A 23250-nucleotide genomic window follows, 5' to 3' on the forward strand; every position below is an offset into this window, starting at 1 on the left:
CACAAGGTGCACCTGTGTAATGATCACACAGTTTAGTCAGCTTCTTGATATGCCACACCTGTCAGGTGGAAGGATTATCTTGGCAAAGGAGAAATGCTCACAAACAAGAATGTAAACCAATTTGTGCACACAATTTTATAGAAATAAGCTTTGTGCATATGGAACATTTCTGGGCTTTCATTTCGCTCATGAAAAATGGAACCAATATTTTAAAAGTTGCATTTTATATTTTTGTTCTGCATAATTATATACTTTCCTGTGGATATTGTCTCACATTCCTACTGCCAAAAGGACCAACTGCACAGTACGTTAACATATCACTTTATTCAACATGGTTTGTAGAGGTTGTGAGAGTAACCTTTCCTGATTCAAACGCTCATTTCAACCTGGGCTTTCCAGACAATTAGGCCCCGTGTTCACTCCAGTTATGTTTCAATGACTATCCTTTTATAATAATATAATTTTCCAATAAGTTTTTACAACCCATATAGAATACTATCAAACGATCAGTGAAATTAGTACCAACGGAAATATCACTAATTTTCTTAACATAGAAATTGTAATCAAATGTCCTAATTAAGGAAGAAAAAAAATCTGTAGAAACATGCTTTTAAATACACCCCCTTCACCCACCTGTCAGTACTTTGATTGGGATGGCAATTTATTATATACCCCATGTTCTGATGAGCTGTGATGACACTTGAATTATACAACATTTGAGAATTATACAATATACACTTGATCCAGTTGAGTAACAAAACTATGTAAAAGAATGAGCTCAAGGTCAAAAATCCCTTCAAGCAGCATATTGTTCGCCTTGACAACGCTAAATTTACAGTTTCTGTATAAGTGCAATAAGTATGCTGGCAGCCTCAATCTTAAATGGAACCCCCGCCACAGACTTGCTGATGGTACCGCCGAAGCATCTCCAGCTGTGATGAACGAATTATTACATGTGGTCGGACAGAGGCCAACATCTGACATGCTTCCTCTGGACTCCAGCAGTGTATCTGTAAACAGACCAACAAACTGATGTACATGTTAGGTAAATTACAACTAATTCAGTACTAGTGATGATCAGGATAGACAGCAGTGGCAATCGATGGATAGCAAAGACTGTCGTTTGCTGGCCAAAGCCCTCGACTCACCCTTATGATGTATGCAGCAGCTAGTGTAGCACTGCGACAGCGTCCAGCCTTACAGTGGACATACACACTGGAGCCCTTTTCCCGGTGACTGAGTGCAAACTCCACTCCTCTGTGCAGGTTCTCTAGACTGGGCACACCGGTCAGGTCCACTGTGCTGAGTCGCAGCTGCTCCACCCCCTCGGCTTTCCACTCCTGTTTCAGAACAAACAAAGTTGTTAATAATACAAATTCACATTTGCTATTATAAAACTCACAACAAGCAATGTTTGACATACAGGACATTCCCCGGACCTTGCGTACAAGAGCACCACGAAGCTACTTTTTAAATTTGAGGCTCTGTATCTATTTGTGGCAATTAAACTACTGTACCAATTAGAGGTCGGCCGATTAATTAAGGCCGATTTCAAGTTCTCATAACAATTGGAAATCGGTATTTTTGGACACCGATTACTTTCTTTCTTTCATCTTTCTTTAACTAGGCAAGTCAGTTAAGAACACATTCTTATTTTCAATGACGGCCATTGAATGGTGGGTTAACTGCCTCATTCAGGGGCAGAACGACAGATTTTTACCTTGTCAGCTCGGGGGATTCAATCTTGCAACCTTACAGTTAACTAGTCCAACGCTCTAACCACCTGATTACATTGCACTCCACGAGGAGACTGCCTGTTACGCGAATGCAGTAAGCCAAGGTAAGTTGCTAGCTAGCATTAAACTTCTAATAAAAAACAATCAATCATAATCACTAGATAAACTAGTAATATCATCAACCATGTGTAGTTATCTAGCGTGTCCTGCGTTGCATATGATCGATGTGGTGCGTATTGTTTTTCCAATGTGTACCAAACCATAAACATCAATGCCTTTCTTAAAATCAATACGCAGAAGTATTTTAAACCTGCATATTTAGCTAAAAGAAATCCAGGTTAGCAGACAATATTAACCAGGTGAAATTGTGTCACTTTTCTTGCGTTCATTGCACGCAGAGTCAGTGTATATGCAACAGTTTGGGCCGCCTAATTTGCCAGAATTTTACGTAATTATGACATAACATTGAAGGTTGTGCAATGTAACAGGAATATTTAGACTTATGGATGCCACCCGTTAAGATACAATACGGAACAGTTCCGTATTTCACTGAAAGAATAAACGTCTTGTTTGAGATGATAGTTTCCGGATTCGGCCATATTAATGACCTAAGGCTCGTATTTCTCTGTGTTAACATGTTATAACTAAGTTTATGATTTGATAGAGCAGTCTGACTGAACGGTGGTAGGCAGCAGCAGGCTCATAAGCATTCATTCAAACAGCACTTTTGTGCGTTTAACAGCAGCTGTTTATGACTTCAAGCCTATCAACTCCCGAGATTAGGCTGGTGTAACCGATGTGAAATGGCTAGCTAGTTAGCGGGGTGTGCGCTAATAGCGTTTCAAACGTCACTCGCTCTGAGACTTGGAGTAGTTGTTCCCCCTTGCTCTGCAAGGGCTGCAGCTTTTGTGGAGCGATGGGAAACGCTGCTTCGAGGGTGGCTGTTGTCGAGGTGTTCCTGGTTCGAGCAAGGAGAGGGACGGAAGCTATACTGTTACACTGGTAATACTAAAGTGCCTATAAGAACATCCAATAGTCAAAGGTTAATGAAATACAAATGGTATAGAGAGATTTTCCTATAATAACTACAACCTAAAACTTACCTGAGAATATTGAAGACTCATGTTTAAAGGAACCACGAGCTTTCATATGTTCTCATGTTCTGAGCAAGGAACTTAAACGTTAGCTTTCTTACATGGCACACATTGCACTTTTACTTTATTCTCCAACACGTTGTTTTTGCATTATTTAAACCAAATTGAACATGTTTCATTATTTATTTGAGGCTAAATTGATTTTATTGATGTATGATGTTAAGTTAAAATAAGTGTATATTCAGTATTGTTGTAATTGTCATCATTGCAAATAAATAAAACAACGTTTTTTTTGGTTGGTCCTCCAATAATCGGTATCGACGTTGAAAAATCATAATCTGTCGACCTCTAGTACCAATGGATAGAGAAGGGCCAGCCCGCCTAGACAGGCATTTGTTCTAACTGCTCTACCACACCTGAATCAGTTTATCAAGGTCCAGATGATGAGCAGCCAAGTAGGTAGATTATGGAGCAGGACTGAAATAATATTCCACACCTCTCTCCAAGAGGACGGCCATTGAATTTCATAGGAAGTAAATCATCAGCTCACCTCAGCTGAGTTGCAGAAGTACTTTGTTTCATATTCCTCGTTCATGGTTATTACCCCCCTGACATTTTCTGTCTGCACCAGCTGGAAGTAGAAAATAATGTTGATGGCAATGTTTTTTCCCGTTATAAAATCAGTAGCTCGTGCATGCCAGCTACAAGTAGAAGACTGGACGAGTTCACAAAACCAAAAATAATTAGCTAGCTAACGTTACCTCATTAGTCATTGATTTGAAAGGCAGGGCTCCTAGAATGACAGTCTGATCCACGCGATTGAACCACCGTCTTGAGGATACTTTTTCCATGACAACATTATACGCTAATGTGGGATAAAACAGTACCCTTGCTAACGCCCCAGACATGATCACACCACAGCGTAGTCAGCACCTCTAATGTTAAAGCAAATTCCAAATCTGACATACATGCCTGGCCCACCACAAACCAACAAGATCGAAATGAATGGGATGAACATGTGTTGTTCTTAGAGGTACTATTCAACCTAACATGCGACTTCGCCTTGTGGCCCGGAGGACTTATTACACAAAGTAAATTGTTAGGTTGAAGAAAAATAACCTGATACGTTCATATATTTACCATAGGATCGTTTCGAGAGTTTATATCTATCTACAAGCCATCAGACTGCTGAATACGTGAACTGGACTGACCACCTGCCCTGATTCCCCGCACGTTAGCACATATCACAACTGCTGCTACCAGACTCTTACTTTACCGTTGTCCCCAATACACGTGTAAATATTGTACTATAAATTGTGCCTTCCTGTATTATACTTATGCTAAAATGTTTATTCTATTCTACTGCCATTTACTTTGTTCGTATTCTTATTTTTTTACTAGTTTGTATTGTTGAGAAAGAACCTGTAAGTAAGCATTTCGTTGGACGATGTATGCATATACTCTAATAAAACTTGAAACACATACCCAGTATCTGTGCTTTAGAGAAGTCAGGATGAGTGTCTCGTCTCTAACACGAAGCTCCGATCCAATCTCTAGACAGATATGCAAGCGTTATGTAAAAATACGTTCGGTATTCACCAAATGTGGGGTTTCAATGAGCAACTATCTTCATTTACTCCCGTGACGGCCGGTATGTACCTAAAAAAAAAGGATTTAAAAGATGTCTTACATGCATCAGGGGAAAAAAACAAACTATTCGGCACCTACAATGTATTGAGCTGTTGTAGACTTCCGACCTGTGCATGGCAATAAGGTTAGTGCTATCCGGGATCATTGGGATGTGAGTGAATAGGCATTCTTTCGATTGCGTGTACATTTATGTTTAAACCTTTATTTGAATATCGGCCTCAATGGGACTAAATTAAGACAGTTGCTCAGCGAAATTCCATATCTGGTGAGTAACACACGTATTTCGACATAACGATTGCAGAGCTGTCTAGTTTGAATCGGAGATTCCTGGGCCTTGGAGGAAAGACATATCATACACACCACAAACTTCTCTAAAAGCAGATACAGGGGCAGGATCAGCCAGCTGTCAAAACCTGAGAATTAGCAGCTGAAAAACATGACCATTTGTGTAATGCTTGTTTCAGACGGTGTTTTACAACATACTTCTCAGAATTCGTTTCACAAGCTGCCCAAAATATAGTTTTCCCTTGCACCTGATGAAGAGGCAGCTTACATCAAAATGCACTTATATATATATATATATATATTGAATGGCAACGCAATAACTTTGCAGGTGACCATGGAGCTACAAAATAACAGAATGACTACATAACATCCTCCCATGAGAAAGGATATAGAACTTACCATGTTTTGACAGAGGGGACACTTGTTATTCTAAATGGCACAATGGGTCTAAAGGCGCCCCGAAAACTCAATAAAATGTGTTAAATATAACGCACATTTAGAAAAAGCTTAAAAAAAATATTTAGCTAACGTTGTTTGGTCCAACATTCACTTCAATTAAAAAAAACATCCTCGACGGTCACACCCCCAATCCCCTGTTTCCGAGACTTTGATGGTAAATGCAGGAAAGACCGCCATTTTGCAAGATAGAAGTACAAGTCTAAAAGTGAGCTGGACAAGAAAATAATCGAAACGATTAATAAACCACCAAACATACACTTAGCACAGTGATAGCACACTGTGTTGGCTAAACACGTAGGTAGTCGCATTTTAAAGTTAAGACATCACACAGGTAAGTAGGGTAAAAGTACAATTATTCGCCAGCTAATTTATCTAGCTATCAAATAAATGTGTTATCCGACGCTAGATTCGTGGGACAGCCGCACATTCGGCTTGTTTCTGGATCAGTCAGCTGGCTCAGCAAAGAGTCACAAACAACATGCGTCATTATTAAACTGCTTTCCAGAAAACTAGCTAGCTGTTTGCTAAATGGAACCATTCTTACAACAACAAAAACATAACTGCTAGCTAATGTTCCCAAATACGCATGATTCTTCTTTTGATAATGTTTGCATTTAGCTAACATAAGACTGAAATAGCCAGTAGGTGTGCTAATCAACAAGCCAACGTTACTAGTACCACCGAGCCTGGTTCTAAACAGATAACTGTTAGCCTCACACTACGAGTTGGCTAGCTAGCAACAACACTTGCTGTTTCATAGAACAGTTACTGTTAGCTGCCACATCTGCTAATATATTGGATTTGATGCTCAATACACTAAAAACAAACACGCAAAGCATCTATTTATTTCTACTCGCCTAACGTTTGAACAAAAATGTCTAGATGTTGAATTGAGACGAGATCTGTTGAACATTTCCAATTTTTAAAACCCTTGCATCAATCAATATAATAGTTAGCTAGTAACGTTCGTAAACTAACTAAATGAGGGTTGAGGTCAGTCTACTTCCATCGAACGTCTGTTCTCAGGCCACATATGAGTGAGCTGCAACAGTGGCAGTTCAAAAACAGTGGTTGAGGCTTGTGTACTTCAAGGGCAACTATTTAAGTTGCCAGTATACAGCAATTGTTAGATATCACGACAAAACAAAAATTATTCTGACTGGTGTCTTCATAAGTGTGACTTCGATGGATCTCTCTGCAGTGCACCGGCAGGTCACATGCCTGCAGTTCGCTGTATCCATATACAATGTAACCTATTTTCAAATCTAGCGTTTTCATACATAAGAATGTAGCTGTCAAATGCAACTGTTATGTGTCTAGAGAATTGCTGATGTATGATAAGTGGTTCTCTACAAGTTCGTTTGGAGTAATGACTAATTTTATGAGATGGAGTTTAGTTGAACAGACCAGTGGTCATAACCTCACATGACATACATTTTTCATTATGCATACAAGATGCAGCATAAGCAATGTTTGAAGTATTGACACATTTATAGAAACTGATTGCATACAAATAATTCAGTCATGCCACTGGTGCATTACAATTTGACCTATAGCACTGGTAATGTGCTACACTGGATGGGGGTGGTATGCATGACAAGTTGAAGATGGCTTGTTTTAGTTATTCAATGCAGTTGAGTTGTCATGGAACCATGGAGTCCTCCAAACTGGAGAACTTGACTATTTATGTTAGCAGTTTTAGATCTCGGAAGCAGATCATCAGCCCTGACTCTTGTCTTATTGCTTAAAATGCGAAAGTGAGAATCAGTGGCTGTTAAATGTCAATCGCACAGATTTGGTCATTATATGTATCTATTTGTTAACAGGATAAAGGGGGAAGAACCATTACCTACGTGACAAGCAAACCCAGGGTAAGTCATCAGGCTAGGCATTCTCAGCCCCCCTTCTCTCTGATTAGAATCAACTGCTTAGAGGTAGACTACATCCCCATAAAGTCATTTTAAGCAATGGTCTCAGCTGGCTTAAAATGGTATTCAGAGAGCTTTAGTAGTAGTAGCCTGTTGGGTCACTGAAACAATATGGCTATTTCAATGCCTTGATGCAGGGCAAGTAGGCTATTTAAGTCATGGCCAGAGATTAATTTTCATCACATGGGCAGAAAAAGCACGAGGTTCTAAACATGATTGCCATCGTAGCCTTCTTATGGCCGAATTGAAATGTTTCTAACAGTAGAAATATAAAAAGCAAAAGCATGAGAACACTTTGGAGATTATGGGGACATTGTCAGACCAAAGGTGAGGACACAACAGTTCACCTGAATCCAAACATTACATTGTTAATTCGATGTGCATTTGACATTTACTGTACTTTTCACAGCATTTGCCAGTAATGAAATCTGAAAGTAATCTGGATACATTCAATAACAAATCAAGAATATTCATTGAAATGTTGGGGTAGGTACAACAATAACAAACAATTAAGCTCTCCTAGGTTTGTGATTGAGGAACTGAAGCATGCACACTTGTAGTTTGTTTGGAGCCCAGCCCATCACAAAATAACTTGTTTATGCAATCCAAAAATGTTCAATCTGGGTCAGGTGGGCCTCATTTGAAAGCTTATTCTATTGCCAAAATGTTTTGCTAAGTTATAAAATACGATCTTAGTGTTAGGCTTTCACAAGGCACTGAAGACAAACAGATTGTCATTTTGGTGCATATATAATTGAGTCATGAGTTCATTCAAGTGCCTGTAACTGGGAATCAAAATGGCACGCACATACTCCATTATTTCAGAATGATGCTTTACATTGGTCCAAATGTGGAATCCGTACCCTCATTCTGAGCTAGTCATTCAACAATTATGGTCCACAGATCTAAGGGAATCTGAACCACCCTTTAACAAAATATGGAAAATATTACCTTGGTGTCCCGTAATCAGAACCATCAATTTATACATTTAAAATGTGTTCAGACTGTATTTAACACCATGAAATGTTTTATGATGAAATTTGCCCCAACATCCAACTGTTCACTGTGTCCCCTAAATCAGGTAGGCACATTCATTCATATGATGTAGGAGTGCCGTGCAGTTAAATGCTTCTGGGACGAAGTGCATGAATGTACATTTTAAATGTGTTGCATCTTCTGTGTTACTTAACGATGACAGCACCTTGAATCTCTCAATCAGAGACAATTATTGCTGGCAGGCAACACTGCCGCAAAAAAAGATGTTGGCTCTTAAATGGCAAATAGCCAACTCTGAAATCGCCAGTGAATACAGTTAGAAGTTGTAACATTAGAATTATCGACGGTGAGAATGAATGGTGCTAGTCTAGCAACAATTGAGGTCTGGATAAAAATATACTTGACAATATACTTGACTCTGTAAAGAATAATCTCAGGTAAAGCCTAACACATACATACAAAATATACACTCAGTTGCCAGTTTATTAGGTACACATTCACGGTACTGCAAACCAACCTGTGTTGCTATGCGGGGTGGGAAGAGGTGGGAAAACATGGTTTCTGTGGGGGGGGGGGGGGGTCTCCTTTCTTTACATACCAACTTTATTATTACAAAATCCTGTTATCAAAATAATTTATCTGTATGTATTTGTACTTTGTATTTTTTTTGTTGCTTTGGTGTGCATTCTGCAGCCAATTCTTCTGGGTCACTTATATCCCAGCCTTATAGTTAACGTACCTGCATTATGTTGCACAATAGGACTGGGATACAAACAACAAAAAATAATTGGCCGCAGACCACACACTTGAATGCACTCTTTTTTTCATTTGACATTTTGCACTATCACTTAAGTTAAACTTATTGACTTACTGTTGATTTAATCAGTATTTTTTTGTTTGTTTTTGCCATGAGGTCTTGTGGTTACTAGTTGCAGAGGTGTGGTGCCTGTTGTTATTTGGGAGGTAAACTAGCCAGCAACATAGGTGAAGTTGGACAGTTTCCATATGTGTCACACTAATTTGGATTGTACACTTGTGTTTATGTTGTTTTAATAAATGCTTTGTTCCTGTAACTGTGATGTCTACATTTATAACGGTAATGATGATAACATTATAAATTATAACAATAGCCTACAGTGTCGTTTAAAAAAAGGGTTATGTATGAGGCCTTAGATTTAGCCTCTGAGTGCTGTATTTCCTTTTATTGCATCATGATTTGTCAACAGGCTTTTAGATGCCATTTTGAAAGAAAGACACAAAGATGTTGTGGAATGCTATGGAGTAATTCAATGATTAAGTGAGGGGAGATGACTCCCTTTGGCTGAATTTTCACATAGGTGTGACAGACCCCTCCTTGTACTGTTATAATTTTTTCTCCTTGTATTATTATATATATATATATATATATATATATATATATATATATATATAAAAATTTAGCTAGGCAAGTCAGTTAAGAACAAATTCTTATTTTCAATGACGGCCTTGGAACAGTGAATTAACGGCCTTGTTCAGGGACAGAACAACAGATTTTTACCTTGTTAGTTTGGGGATTCGATTTTGCATCCTTTCGGTTACTAGTCTAATGCTCCAACTAGTCCACTAGGCTACCTGCGGCAGAATAAGAATGAAAAAAATCGAAGAAAATACTTACTATTTAGTTTCTCACTGACCAGTCTCAGAGAAAATACAGTGCCTTCAGAAAGTATTCATACTACTTTACTTTTTCCATATTTTGTTGTTAGACCCTGAATTGAAAATGGATTAAATATAGATATTTTGTCACTGGCCTACACACACTACCCCATAATGTCACAGTGGGATCCTGTTTTTTAAATTTTATAAAATCATAAGAAATTTAAAAAAGTATTCCATCCCTTTGTTATGCCAAGCCTATATACAGTGGGGCAAAAAAGTATTTAGTCAGCCACCAATTGTGCAAGTTCTCCCACTTAAAAAGATGAGAGGCCTGTAATTTTCATCATAGGTACACTTCAACTATGACAGACAAAATGAGAAGAAAAAAATTGAGAAAATCACATTGTAGGATTTTTTTAAATGAATTTATTTGGAAATTATGGTGGAAAATAAGTATTTGGTCAATAACAAAAGTTTATCTCAATACTTTCTTATATACCCTTTGTTGGCAATGACAGAGGTCAAACGTTTTCTGTAAGTCTTCACAAGGTTTTCACACACTGTTGCTGGTATTTTGGCCCATTCCTCCATGCAGATCTCCTCTAGAGCAGTGATGTTTAGGGGCTGTTGCTGGGCAACACAGACTTTCAACTCTCTCCAAAGATTTTCTATGGGGTTGAGATCTGGAGACTGGCTAGGCCACTCTAGGACCTTGAAATGCTTCTTACGAAGCCACTCCTTCGTTGCCCGGGCAGTGTGTTTGGGATCATTGTCATGCTGAAAGACCCAGCCACATTTCATCTTCAATGCCCTTGCTGATGGAAGGAGGTTTTCACTCAAAATCTCACGATACATGGCCCCGTTCATTCTTTCCTTTACACAGAACAGTCGTCCTGGTCCCTTTGCAGAAAAACAGTCCCAAAGCATGATGTTTCCACCCCCATGCTTCACAGTAGGTATGGTGTTCTTTGGATGCAACTCAGCATTCTTTGTCCTCCAAACACGACAAGTTTAGTTTTTACCAAAAAGTTATATTTTGGTTTCATCTGACCATATGACATTCTCCCAATCTTCTTCTTGATCATCCAAATGCTCTCTTGCGAACTTCAGACGGGCCTGGACATGTACTGGCTTAAGCAGGGGGACACGTCTGGCACTGCAGGATTTGAGTCCCTGGCGGCGTGGTGTGTTACTGATGGTAGGCTTTGTTACTTTGGCCCCAGCTCTCTGCAGGTCATTCACTAGGTCCCCCTGTGTGGTTCTGGGATTTTTGCTCACCGTTCTTGTGATCATTTTGACCCCACGGGGTGAGATCTTGTGTGGAGCCCCAGATCGAGGGAGATTATCAGTGGTCTTGTATGTCTTCCATTTCCTAATAATTGCTCCCACAGTTGATTTCTTCAAACCAAGCTGCTTACCTATTGCAGATTCAGTCTTCCCAGCCTGGTGCAGGTCTACAATTTTTTTTCTGGTGTCCTTTTGACAGCTCTTTGGTCTTGGCCATAGTGGAGTTTGGAGTGTGACTGTTTGAGGTTGTGGACAGGTGTCTTTTATACTGATACCAAGTTCAAATAGGTGCCAATTATACAGGTAACGAGTAGAGGACATAGGAGCCTCTTAAAGAAGAAGTTACAGGTCTGTGAGAGCCAGAAATCTTGCTTGTTTGTAGGTGACCAAATACTTATTTTCCACCATAATTTGCAAATTTCATTAAAAATCCTACAATGTGATTTTCTGGGTTTTTTTCTTCTCATTATGTCTGTCATAGTTGAAGTGTACCTATGATTAAAATTACAGGCCTCCTCTTTTTAAGTGGGAGAAGTTGCACCACTGGTGGCTGACTAAATACTTTTTTGGCCCACTGTAAGTTCAGGAGTAAAAATGTGCTTAATAAGTTGCATGGACTCTGTTCAATAATGTTTTTTTAACATGATTTTTGAATGACTACCATATCTCTGTACCCCATACATACAATTATCTGTAAGGTGCCTCTGTCGAGCAGTACATATCAAACACAGTCAACCCACAAAACCAGGGAGGTTTTCCAATGCTTCGCAATGTAGGGCACCTATTGGTAGATGGGTATAAAAAAAAACAAGATATTGAATATCCCTTTGAGCATGGTGAAATTATTAATTACACTTTGGATGGTGTAGCAATACACCCAGTCACTACAAAGATACAGGCGTCCTTCCTAACTCAGTTTCAAGAGAGGAAGGAAACCTCTCAGGGATTTTACCAAGAGGCCAAAAGTGATTTAAAAACCATTGGAGTTTAATGGCTGTGATTGGAGAAAACTGAGCATGGATCAACAACATTGTAGTTACTCCACAATTACTAACCTAATTGACAGAGAGAAAAGAAGGAAGCCTGGACAGAATACAACATGTGCATCCTGTTTGCAACAGGGCACTCAGGTAATACTGCAAAAAAATGTGTCAAAGTAATGAACATCTTGGCCTTAATACAAAGTGATATTTTTAGGGCAACTACAACACATTGGTGAGTAGCACTCTCCATATTTTCAATCATAGTGGTAGCTGCATCATGTTATGGGAATGCTTGTAATCATTAAGGATGGGGGAGTTTTTCAGGATAAAAAATAAATGGAATAGAGCTAAGCACAGGCAAAATCCTAGAGGAAAACCTGGTTCAGCCTGCTTTCCACCAGATACTGGGAGATTAATTCACCTTTCAGCAGGGCAATAACCTAAAATGCAAGGCCAAATCTACACTGTAGTTGCTTACCAAGAAGACAGTGAATGTTGACTTGAATCTACTTGAAAATCTATGGCTTTGGCAGTATCCAGATTGTCATGCCAACCTTGTGTTGGGCCGTACTGGGATATTCGGTAATACCAGCACTGAACGCAAGGGCCACTGTTTTCAAAACCCACTAATACGTTGTAATCCGAAGGTTAGCAATTCTAACAAGTACAAGTAAAATCCTGCAGAGAATGCTAACGAGCGCATTACAAACTTTTTGTACAGTTTCTGACAAAGTATACAAGTAACTCAAATTCTATTCACAGTTTTATGCACACACAAAACAAATAATAGCCAGTAAGGTTCTTGATCCGGGAGTGGATTCTCTGCTGTTACTAAGTGAATGCTTGATTTTGGAAGAAGCTACTAAATTAGCAAACCAAATGCACAACTGCAGAGTATTTATCACATTTCTAACAGTTAACTTAATAGTTATAAGATAGAAAACATTTTAGTTATTAATTCCATGCTGTAATTAAATCACCTGACGCATGCTGCACAACAGTGAGTGAATCACAAGGCTCTGGCCTCTCATCGTTGTGTGCTTGTAAACGAACAACACGTGACTGGGGACTACCATAAGCGTACACGTGAAATTAAGAACGCAATGTTCTTTATCTCCTAACGTGTTGTACAAGTTGACTATAGGCATTTACTTTAAAAGTAGCTTCAAATGTATAAAAAACTACTGCAAATAAATAGTTTAAACGTTGACAGTATTGAAAAAACATACTGTGGATGTACTTAGTGGGGCTCTGGTGAGAGACTGGATATGGATGAGTGTTAGCAGGTGATGTTATTCTTTAACACAGACCCCAAAGCAAATCGGGGGTTAAAATAGGTCTATTCAAATAGGACAAATCATGCTTGGAAGTAGATGGTCATGCTATCCAGTGATTCTCTCCTGTGATTATCTCCAAAGGGACATGATCTAGTTTTATAACCCAGCCCTAGCCTGTGGTTGACCAATTAGAAGTCCTTGCAGTACAACTGGGCCAATGGCCAAATAACAAGTATACTATTTCAGGCTCACTGTATAGATACTCCCATGTCTCTGACCCATTGATAAATAATTCCCTTTTACAGAAAAAACACTATTTCCATCGATTGTTAATTCTATTGACGACTTGACCTCTCGTACTCTGTCCCAACGTTGTGTATTTATCTTCTAAATATTCTTATAAGTACATATTATATCTGTAAGCGGTCAGGGTTAAAACCGGACTGGGCGAGGAGAGGAATTTTATGATGATGCAGAACAGGAAGAGGGAAGGGAATTACAGGCCTTTCTACTAACATTTTCCTCAGGTGGCATTGACACCACTAACTTTTTCAGTTGGTGGTACCATCCCATAATTTTGTTGCTCAAACAAAAAAATGCTTGGACACACATTAGAAAAAAATAAGTAATCACTTATAAAGTCATTCACAGCGTTTATTAAGAGGTGTAATATACTACTAAGATCGTATTCAAGAAATACGTTTTTATCTAATACGTCCATGCAGGAATGCAGGATATTTTAAAGTGCAACCTAATGCAGTGATTGTCATGAATTTTGGGTTGGCTGTTATGTTATTGTTAAAATAGGGATCCAGAATCTTCAGAATTGTATTTTGTTCAATAAAGAAGAATTTGCCCAACATCTTCAGATTCCAGTCTGCGCTGGAATTAGGGCTGACCCTAATTATTCGACTGCCGATTGTTTGGTCGATAGGCTGTTGGTCGACCAAGCTTTTTTTTAGTTTAGCAGTGCATTCGGAAAATATTCAAACCCCTTGACTTTTTCCACATTGTTAAGATACAGCCTTATTCTAAAATAGATTAAATTGTTTCCCCCCTCAATCTACACACAATACCCCATAATGACAAAGTAAAATTAGGTTTTTAGACATTTTTGCAAATGTATAAAAATAACTATCACATTTACGTAAGTATTCAGACCCTTTACTCAGTACTTTTTGAATCACCTTTGGCAGTGATTACAGCCTTGAGTCTTCTTGGGAAAGACTCTCTACAATCTTGGTGCACCTACACTGTGGCAAAAAAGTATTTAGTCAGCCACCAATTGTGCAAGTTCTCCCACTTAAAAAGATGAGAGAGGCCTGTAATTTTCATCATAGGTACACTTCAACTATTGGGCCTCAATGACATTCAGAGACTTGTCCCGAACGCACTCTTGCATTGTCTTGGCTGTATGATGAGGGTTTTTGTCCTGTTGGAAGATGAACCTTGCCCCGCTTAGGGCTGTTACAGTGACCATATTACTACCACACCGGTGGTCACGAGTCATGACAGCAGTCAATTTCCATGTGACCGTTTAGTCAAGGTAATTAGGCTTCGCCAAGCTCTGATGCTGCTGATGGTCATTGGTAGCTTTCCAAACTTGCTAACTGCCTGATACTCAGCACAAGATTGTCCCTCTAATCACTCTTACATCAATGCAAATGTCATCAAAAGTCTAATCAAACACTTCATGTGAGAATGAGCTCATGTTGTGCAACATTTCTATAGGCTATGCAATTGTGTGAGAAAACCGAGTGATGGTCTCTATTAAAAAGATGATCCCATCAGCTTTTTTTTTTTTCGTTGAATATTTTATTTTTGCATTTTCCAATTAAGAACATTCAAAACGAAAGTGAAACGATAGGACAAAGTGACAGTAACAGACGAGCGTAATAATAAAAATAATTATATAATTATGTATACAAACATACAATTAAAATAATGAGACATTGGATCATATGGTCACCTGCCGTAGGCTACATATTATGCATTACGTGTGAAACATTATGTGAGGATTATATAGAGATTCAATCAATGTGATGTGGGGGGGGAGATTCTCCATATAGTCAATAAAAGGTTGCCAAATTCTGTAAAATGTCTAACTTATTCCTCAAGCAGTAAGTGATTTTCTCCAGTGGGATACAATTATTAACTTCCACATTGCAACTGGCAGGGAGGAATCCAATTTCCATTTCAAGGCAAAACATTTATTGGCAATCGCTAGCAATATTTCTGTTAGCTTTATAGTATGGCTTTGCCTAAGATTGTTGTTAGTAAAAGTTGCCCAGTAGACAGACCTCCGGGTCTAAAGGGAATGCAACCCCGTGAATTGAGGATATGGTATCGCATACCCCCTGCCAGAAACCGTGTAGTTTTAAACACTGCCAAGTGGAATGGAGGAATATTCCTTCATCTGAGCCACATCTAAAACATAGGGAGGAGATATCAGAGTTGAACTTGTGCAGTCTAGATGGGGTGAAATAGAGCTGATGAAGGAAATTAAACTGCATCAGTCTGTATCTGGAGTTCAATGTGGATGTAACACCATCCCTGCATAGGTCACTCCATAGACCCTCATCAAGATCAATACCCAGATCTTTTTCCCATCTAAGTCGGGGTTTATCTAGCTCAGGCAATGTTAGTCCTGACATAAGAGCATCGTAAACATGGGAAATGGTCTTGAACAGTGGTTGGTCTGCGTGGCAGAGTTGTTCAATAGGTGACATCTTAGGTAGGTTCCATTGTCCCTTGAGTCACCCTAATAAAGTTTTGTAGCTGTAGGTAGCTAAAGAAGCCCCTGTTTGGCAAGTGGTATTTTTGTTTCAGCTGATCAAAAGACATAAGAACTCCCTCCTCGTAACAATGTTCCAGAAGAGTGATCCCCTTATCAGACCATGGTCTAAAGTTACTATTCTGGAAAAACATAGGAATCAATCTATTGTTCCATAAAGGAGTTTTAGGGGAAAGGAATCCCCCTTGTCCGAACAGCTCATGCAGTTTGCACCATGCCAGGACAGAATGTATGATTAAAGGGTTGTCTGTGATGGTTTTTACAGATTTTCTGTCCCATTTGTAAAACAATTCTGCCCCAGTGTCATCATTTACCTCAAGCTTTTCAATGTTCAACCATGAGGGAGAGGGACCATTGTCAAACCTCTGAGCCAGAGACCTAGACTTGGCTGTAATCAAGGGTCAGTTTATCCAGGCCAACCCAGGGGGTTTTGCCGTGCCAGATAAACCTTCTGGTCAGCTTGTCGAGAGAGGAAAAGAATGCTGCGGGAACAGGGATAGGAAGAGATTGAAACAGATATAGAAATCTGGGCAGGACATTCATTTTAATTACATTGATTCTACCCAGTAGAGTGAGAGGTAAGTCCATCCATTTACAAAGGTCACCCTCCACCTTTTGCAAGAAATTGGCCAGATTGAGTTTATAGAGGTTGTTCAGATTACCATCCACCATTATACCCAAATATGTGAAGCCCATAGGCGACCATCTAAAAGGAAACTTGTGCTTGATGGTATGATGGACAAAGAAAGACGACGGTAAGATTTCGCTTTTATCCAAATTGACCTTATATCCAGAGAAATAACTATAACACTGTAGTAGGATCTGCAAGTGAGAGAGGGAGTGTTCTGTGTTTGTTAGAAATAAGGTAAGGTCGTCCGCAAAGAGTGATCATTTATGGGTATGGGGGCCCACCTCAAAGCCATGTATGTCAGGGCATGTTCTAATAGCCTCAGCTAACGGTTCGATGGCGAGGGCAAAGAGGTGGGGGCTAATTGGGCAACCTTGTCTGTTCCCCCTATAAAGAGGGAAAGAGGAGGAAGTAATCCCATTGGTAGCAATCCTAGCTTTAGGAGATTTGTAGAGTGATTTTATCAAATTTACGAACATGGTACCTAAACCAAACTTTTCCAAGACGTGAAAGAGGTATGGCCATTCAACCCTATCAAAGGCCTTTTCAGCGTCGAGGCAGACTGCGACACTAGGTATTTTGTTTTTGTTAGCAAGGTGAATTATATCAAAGAACCTTCTGAGATTATTGGAGGACAATCTATTAATTATGAAGCCAGTCTGATCTGGGTTGACCAACAGGGGAAGACATGACTCCAGTCTCTTAGATAGCATCTTGGTGACCAGTTTACAATCTGTGTTAAGGAGAGAGATTGGTCTATAGGAGGCGCACTTTAGCGGGTTTTTCCCCTTTCTTGTGGATTACAGTAATCACTGCTTGAGAGAGAGACTCTGGAAAGCAGTTGTCTTCCCTGGCTTTTTTAAGTACTTCCATAAGGTAGGGGACCAACAGTTCCCTAAATTCTTTATAGAACTCTGGAGGGAAGCCATCCTCCCCAGGAGATTTATTAGAAGGTAAGGATATAATGGCCTCCAACAATTCAGGAACTGAGAAGTGTTCACTCAGGCGCTCCCTGTCTTCCCCTGACAGGCATGGGAGGTTGAGAGGAGAGAAAGGAGTCGATCTCTGATAGATCATCGCTTGATTGGGAAGTGTAGAGGTCTTCATAGTATTTCTTAAAAGTATTATTCATTTCAGTAGGGTCGAAATATCTCATTAGTAATGTGTTTCTATAGCATTAATTGTCCTCTTACTTTCCTTTGCTTTCAGTTGCCATGCCAATACTTTCTGAGCTTTCTCTCCAAGCTCGTAATAACGCTGTTTTGATTTAGTGATGGCCCTCTCTCAGCTTGATATGTGTTCAGAATATTATATTTCAGTTTTTTTATTTACCAAAAGCCTGTATAGATCTTTAGTCGGGCCTCTTTGGTAGGTTTTCTCTAGCTCGGAGATTTCAGATTCAAGGGCACTCAGTTGCGCACCGTGTTTTCTCTTCAGCCCTTTAGTATAGGAAATTATCTGTCCCCTCAGATAGGCCTTCAATGTGTCCCAAAGAATGAAACTGTCAGGAGCGGAGGAGGGTTTGTTCGTCAAAGTAAAAATATTGATCTGCTCTTTGATGAATGCACAAAATTCAGGTTGCTTTAGGAGTGTAGAATTTAGTCTCCATCTATATGCTCCATTTACCTTGGTAGGAATGGAGATTGATAATACCAGAGGAGAATGGTCACTAAGCAATCTGGGGAGATACTCGACATCTAACACTCTATGAAACAGTTGTGTCGAAAGTAAAATTTATCTATGCGTGTGGGTGTGAATAAAAAGAGTAGTCCCTATCCTGTGGGTGCAACTATCTCCAGATGTCTAGTAAATTGAGATATTTCATGAATGACATGGTGAGCTTGCCGGCTTTGGTAAGAAGTGAGGGTTTATCAGAGGACCTATCAAGAACTGTATTTAAATAAAAAATAAAAAATCTCCTCCAACCAGTAGCCATCCTGGTGGTGCTTGAGCGACCTGAAGGAAGACATTCTAAATAAACGTATGGTAATCGAAGTTAGGAGCATAAATATTCTATTTATTTATTTCACCTTTATTTAACCAGGTAGAACTTGTTCTCAACTTGCCTAATTTACAATTGCGACCTGGCCAAGATAAAGCAAAGCAGTTCGACACATAAAACGACACTGAGTTACACATGGAGTAAAACAAACATACAGTATAAGCAAGTCGATATACGATGTGAGCAAATGAGGTGAGATAAGGGAGATAAAGGCAAAAAAGGCCATGGTGGCAAAGTAAATACAAATAGCAAGTAAAACACTGAAATGGTAGATTTGCAATGGAAGAATGTGCAAAGTAGAAATAAAAATAATGGGGTGCAAAGGAGCAAAATAAATAAATAAAATACAGTAGGGAAAGAGGTAGTTGTTTGGGCTAAATTATAGGTGGGCTATGTACAGGTGCAGTAATCTGTGAGCTGCTCTGACAGTTGGTGTTTAAAGCTAGTGAGGGAGATAAGTGTTTCCAGTTTCAGAGATTTTTGTAGTTTGTTCAAGTCATTGGCAGCAGAGAACTGGAAGGAGAGGCGGCCAAAGAAAGAATTGGTTTTGGGGGTGACTAGAGAGATATACCTGCTGGAGCATGTGCTACAGGTGGGAGATGCTATGGTGACCAGCGAGCTGAGATAAGGGGGGACTTTACCTAGCAGGGTCTTGTAGATGACATGGAGCCAGTGGGTTTGGCGAGGAGTATGAAGCGAGGGCCAGCCAACGAGAGCGTACAGGTCGCAATGGTGGGTAGAATATGGGGCTTTGGTGACAAAACAGATTGCACTGTGATAGACTGCATCCAATTTGTTGAGTAGGGTATTGGAGGCTATTTTGTAAATGACATCGCCAATGTCGAGGATTGGTAGGATGGTCAGTTTTACAAGGGTATGTTTGGCAGCATGAGTGAAGGATGCTTTGTTGCGAAATAGGAAGCCAATTCTAGATTTGACTTTGGATTGGAGATGTTTGATATGGGTCTGGAAGGAGAGTTTAGTGGCTAACCAGACACCTAAGTATTTGTAGTTGTCCACGTATTCTAAGTCCGAGCCGTCCAGAGTAGTGATGTTGGGCAGGTGCAGGTAGCGATCGGTTGAAGAGCATGCATTTAGTTTGACTTGTATTTAAGAGCAATTGGAGGCCACGGAAGGAGAGTTGTATGGCATTGAAGCTTGCCTGGAGGGTTGTTAACACAGTGACCAAAGAAGGGCCAGAAGTATACAGAATGATGTCGTCTGCGTAGAGGTGGATCAGAGACTCACCAGCAGCAAGAGTGACTTCATTGATGTATACAGAGAAGAGAGTCGGTCCAAGAATTGAACCCTGTGGCACCCCCATAGAGACTGACAGAGGTCCGGACAGCAGACCCTCCGATTTGACACACTGAACTCTATCAGAGAAGTAGTTGCTGAACCAGGCGAGGCAATCATATGAGAAACCAAGGCTGTCGAGTCTGCCGATGAGGATGTGGTGATTGACAGAGTCGAAAGCCTTGGCCAGATCAATGAATACGGCTGCACAGTAATGTTTCTTATCGATGGCGGTTAAGATATCATTTAGGACCTTGAGTGTGGCTGAGGTGCACCCATGACCAGCTCTGAAACCAGATTGCATAGCAGAGAAGGTATGGTGAGATTCAAAATGGTCGGTAATCTGTTTGTTGACTTGGCTTTCGAAGACCTTAGAAAGGCATGGTAGGATAGATATAGGTCTGTAGCAGTTTGGGTCAAGAGTGTCCCCCCCCTTTGAAGAGGGGGATGACCGCAGCTGCTTTCCAATCTTTGGGAATCTCAGATGACACGAAAGAGAGGTTGAACAGGCTAGTAATAGGGGTGGCAACAATTTCGGCAGATCATTTTAGAAAGAAAGGGTCCAGATTGTCTAGCCCGGCTGATTTGTAGCTCTTTCAGAACATCAGCTGAACGGATTTGGGAGAAGGAGAAATGGGGAAGGCTTGGGCGAGTTGCTGTGGGGGGTGCAGTGCTGTTGACCGGGGTAGGAGTAGCCAGGTGGAAAGCATGGCCAGCCGTAGAAAAATGCTTATTGAAATTCTCAATTATGGTGGATTTATCAGTGGTGACAGTGTTTCCTATCTTCAGTGCAGTGGGCAGCTGGGAGGAGGTGTTCTTATTCTCCATGGACTTTACAGTGTCCCAGAACTTTTCTGAGTTTGCGTTGCAGGAAGCAAATTTCTGCTTGAAAAAGCTAGCCTTAGCTTTTCTAACTGCCTGTGTATAATGGTTTCTAGCTTCCCTGAACAGCTGCATATCACGGGGGCTGTTCGATGCTAATGCAGAACGCCATAGGATGTTTTTGTGTTGGTTAAGGGCAGTCAGGTCTGGGGAGAACCAAGGGCTATATCTGTTCCTGGTTCTACATTTCTTGAATGGGGCCCAATTTCTTCAATAGGGTCCAAGACTCTGAAAACATATGCCCCTGCACCAAAACAAACCTGCCAGAGGGATCAGAGATGGTGTTGTTGATGCAGAAGGGGATGTGTCTATTTATCAAAACTGCTGTTCCTCTTGCTTTGGAGTTAAGAGAACGCAAAAACTTGTCCTACTCATTCCCTCTTCAATTTCTTGTGTTCACTGGCTAAGATGTGTTTCTTGTAAAAACACAATGTCAGCCTTTAATTTCTTAAGGTATGTATAGATTATTTTCCTTTTAATCGGGCTGTTAAGACCTTTTACGTTGAATGTGACATATTTTAGTGGATTAAGTATAGGTTGGGTTTCAAATATGTTACTGAATGGAAATCTATCATATGTAGATAGTTAGGAAATGTTTCAACTTTTGTTTGAACACAGAAGTGACCTATGTGTCTCTTTAGGAAGGAAACAATAAACATAGAAAAAAGGGAAGAAGAAAAATCTCACCCACCCTGATAGTCAGACAAAAACAACAATCCCAACAATCAAACATGAATACACTTGTAGAGATACGTTGCTGCTCGCTTTCCATCTTGCTCTTACTTGCTAAACCTTGGCGTAACCTAAAACCTGCGAGCTCTCTAAATTGAAAACAAACGTTGTGAATAGATATTTATGGCTGAATATTTACTGCCCACGGTAAGGGCTGCTTGAGTCTCTTTTCGAAAGATTAACATAAATGAGGGGGAAAGCAGTGGGCCTAAGCCCACTTATTTGCTTCTCCCAGTGGATATGGACTAAACCAAAATATACTCTCCTGTAAATGTAATAGAACTCACCTCGGAAAGATACGGTTAGTCGAAAATGTACAAATCAATTATAGTGACCGGAAGATATCAGCAGTTCAGTCCGGATAAGAGAAAACAAACTGCATCTTATCCCCCAGTGAGACCGTCCTGGCTCCGACGTTGCTCAGTTCCTTGAGATAAGTGTGCACATCTCCCGGTGTGTTGAAGAGATGGCTTCGGCCTTTGTACTGAACTTTCATCTGCGCAGGGTGGATGAGGCAGCCGGTGATGTTCTTCTCCTTCAGTGCTTTGGCAGCAGGTCTGAACGGCTTGCGACGTCTGGCGAGATCCACGCTCATATCCGGGAAAAGGATGACCCTCTTGCTATCGATGGTGATGTCCCCTTTGGCTCTTGCGAGTTGCAGTATCTTCTCTCTGTCTTGGAAACGGAGGAACCTGATCAGGACGGCCTGTGGGGGCTCATGTGGCCGGGGTTTCGGCGCTGATGTTCTGTGGGTGCATTCGATTTCCAGCGGCTTGGTGAAGTTGATTATGCCTCGGCCCTCCGGGATCCATTGAGTGAAGAAACAGACCGGGTCACGGCCCTCGCTGTCCTCTTTCAATCCCACCACACGGATATTACTACGTCTTCTCTGCTTCTCCATCTGATCTACCTTGTTTTTGAGGTAGGCATTGTCCTTTTGCAGTTGTATCAAGACCTGGTCATATCGAGCGATGGTATCTTCAACTGTGCTAATGCGCAACTCTGCCTCAGTCGTTCTCAAAAGGAGATCATTCATGGAGGATTTCAGGTAGTCAATGGAAGAATGGAGTTCAGACGATTTCTTATCAATTTTCATAGAAAGACCTTTGTTACCATCCTGAATTTCCTGGAGGAGATTAGCCAGCATGTCGGCAGGCTCGCAAGAGGCTGCTGAGAGCAACAGCCTGGAACTGTCGTCTGAATTATGATGGCTAATGCTAATCTTGCTAGCTGTAGTGTTATTGTTATCTTGGGAATCAACAACGTTTTGGTCGTCCTTCTTGCCTCTCGGTTGGAGGTCCATGGCTCTTTGGGAAGGTAGGTACTTGACAATTTATCAGCCGATGTTAGAATATTGTTTCAACGTTGTTATTTAGGTAATAATAGAATAACTTTGAAGAGCTCGGTTTGTCAACGTCTGCTCAGCTCCGCGGCATCACATGCTCCCCTCCCATCAGCTTCTATAGGCTAGGCCTACTATTTATTTCTCAACATTCCTAATATGAAGCATATTGCTTCTCTTTACAACAGGAGTTTAGCCTACCTGGCTGCCATAAAAATGAACCACCGGGAAACCACCATTA

At 40.4% G+C, this 23250-nt stretch overlaps 2 protein-coding genes across 8 annotated transcripts in view; one reads left to right on the forward strand and one right to left on the reverse strand.

The window, feature by feature from the left end:
* Positions 1-305: 305 nt before the first annotated feature.
* ptpmt1 (protein tyrosine phosphatase mitochondrial 1) lies at positions 306-5487 on the reverse strand. Of its 2 annotated transcripts, none has more exons than XM_046346411.1 (4): positions 5165-5487; positions 3381-3461; positions 1149-1340; positions 306-1010 (listed from the first exon to the last, which is right to left on the reverse strand). In XM_046346411.1, the coding sequence occupies exons 1-4, from the start codon at positions 5165-5167 to the stop codon at positions 879-881; spliced, it is 408 nt and encodes a 135-aa protein (XP_046202367.1). In that variant the 5' UTR covers positions 5168-5487; the 3' UTR covers positions 306-878. The 2 variants fall into 2 exon arrangements, with proteins under 2 accessions (XP_046202367.1, XP_046202366.1); XM_046346410.1 differs by lacking the exon at positions 5165-5487 and adding an exon at positions 3592-3833.
* LOC124033927 (CUGBP Elav-like family member 1) overlaps positions 4727-23250 on the forward strand; it is a 56014-nt gene continuing 37490 nt past the window's right edge. For 2 of the 6 annotated variants that reach the window (XM_046346393.1, XM_046346406.1), the window contains exons 1-2: positions 5400-5555; positions 7051-7095. The gene's annotated coding sequence lies outside the window, so the exon portion shown is untranslated. Of the gene's footprint in view, positions 4746-5399; positions 5556-7050; positions 7096-23250 lie in introns of those variants that run through there. The other 4 variants (XM_046346396.1, XM_046346394.1, XM_046346407.1 and 1 more) reach the window with 4 other exon arrangements.

This window comes from Oncorhynchus gorbuscha, linkage group LG04 (assembly GCF_021184085.1).
Source record: "Oncorhynchus gorbuscha isolate QuinsamMale2020 ecotype Even-year linkage group LG04, OgorEven_v1.0, whole genome shotgun sequence".
Lineage (NCBI taxonomy): Eukaryota > Metazoa > Chordata > Actinopteri > Salmoniformes > Salmonidae > Oncorhynchus > Oncorhynchus gorbuscha.

Bases quoted from the DNA above. Each gene is read 5' to 3' on its own strand.
- ptpmt1 (XM_046346410.1), bottom strand. From the start codon at position 3,738: ATGTCTGGGGCGTTAGCAAGGGTACTGTTTTATCCCACATTAGCGTAT. The intron at 3,462-3,591 runs GTAACGTTAGCT...TTCTACTTCCAG, and splicing joins TCAAATCAATGACTAATGAG to CTGGTGCAGACAGAAAATGT. The intron at 1,011-1,148 runs GTGAGTCGAGGG...GTCTGTTTACAG, and splicing joins CTGCTGCATACATCATAAGG to ATACACTGCTGGAGTCCAGA.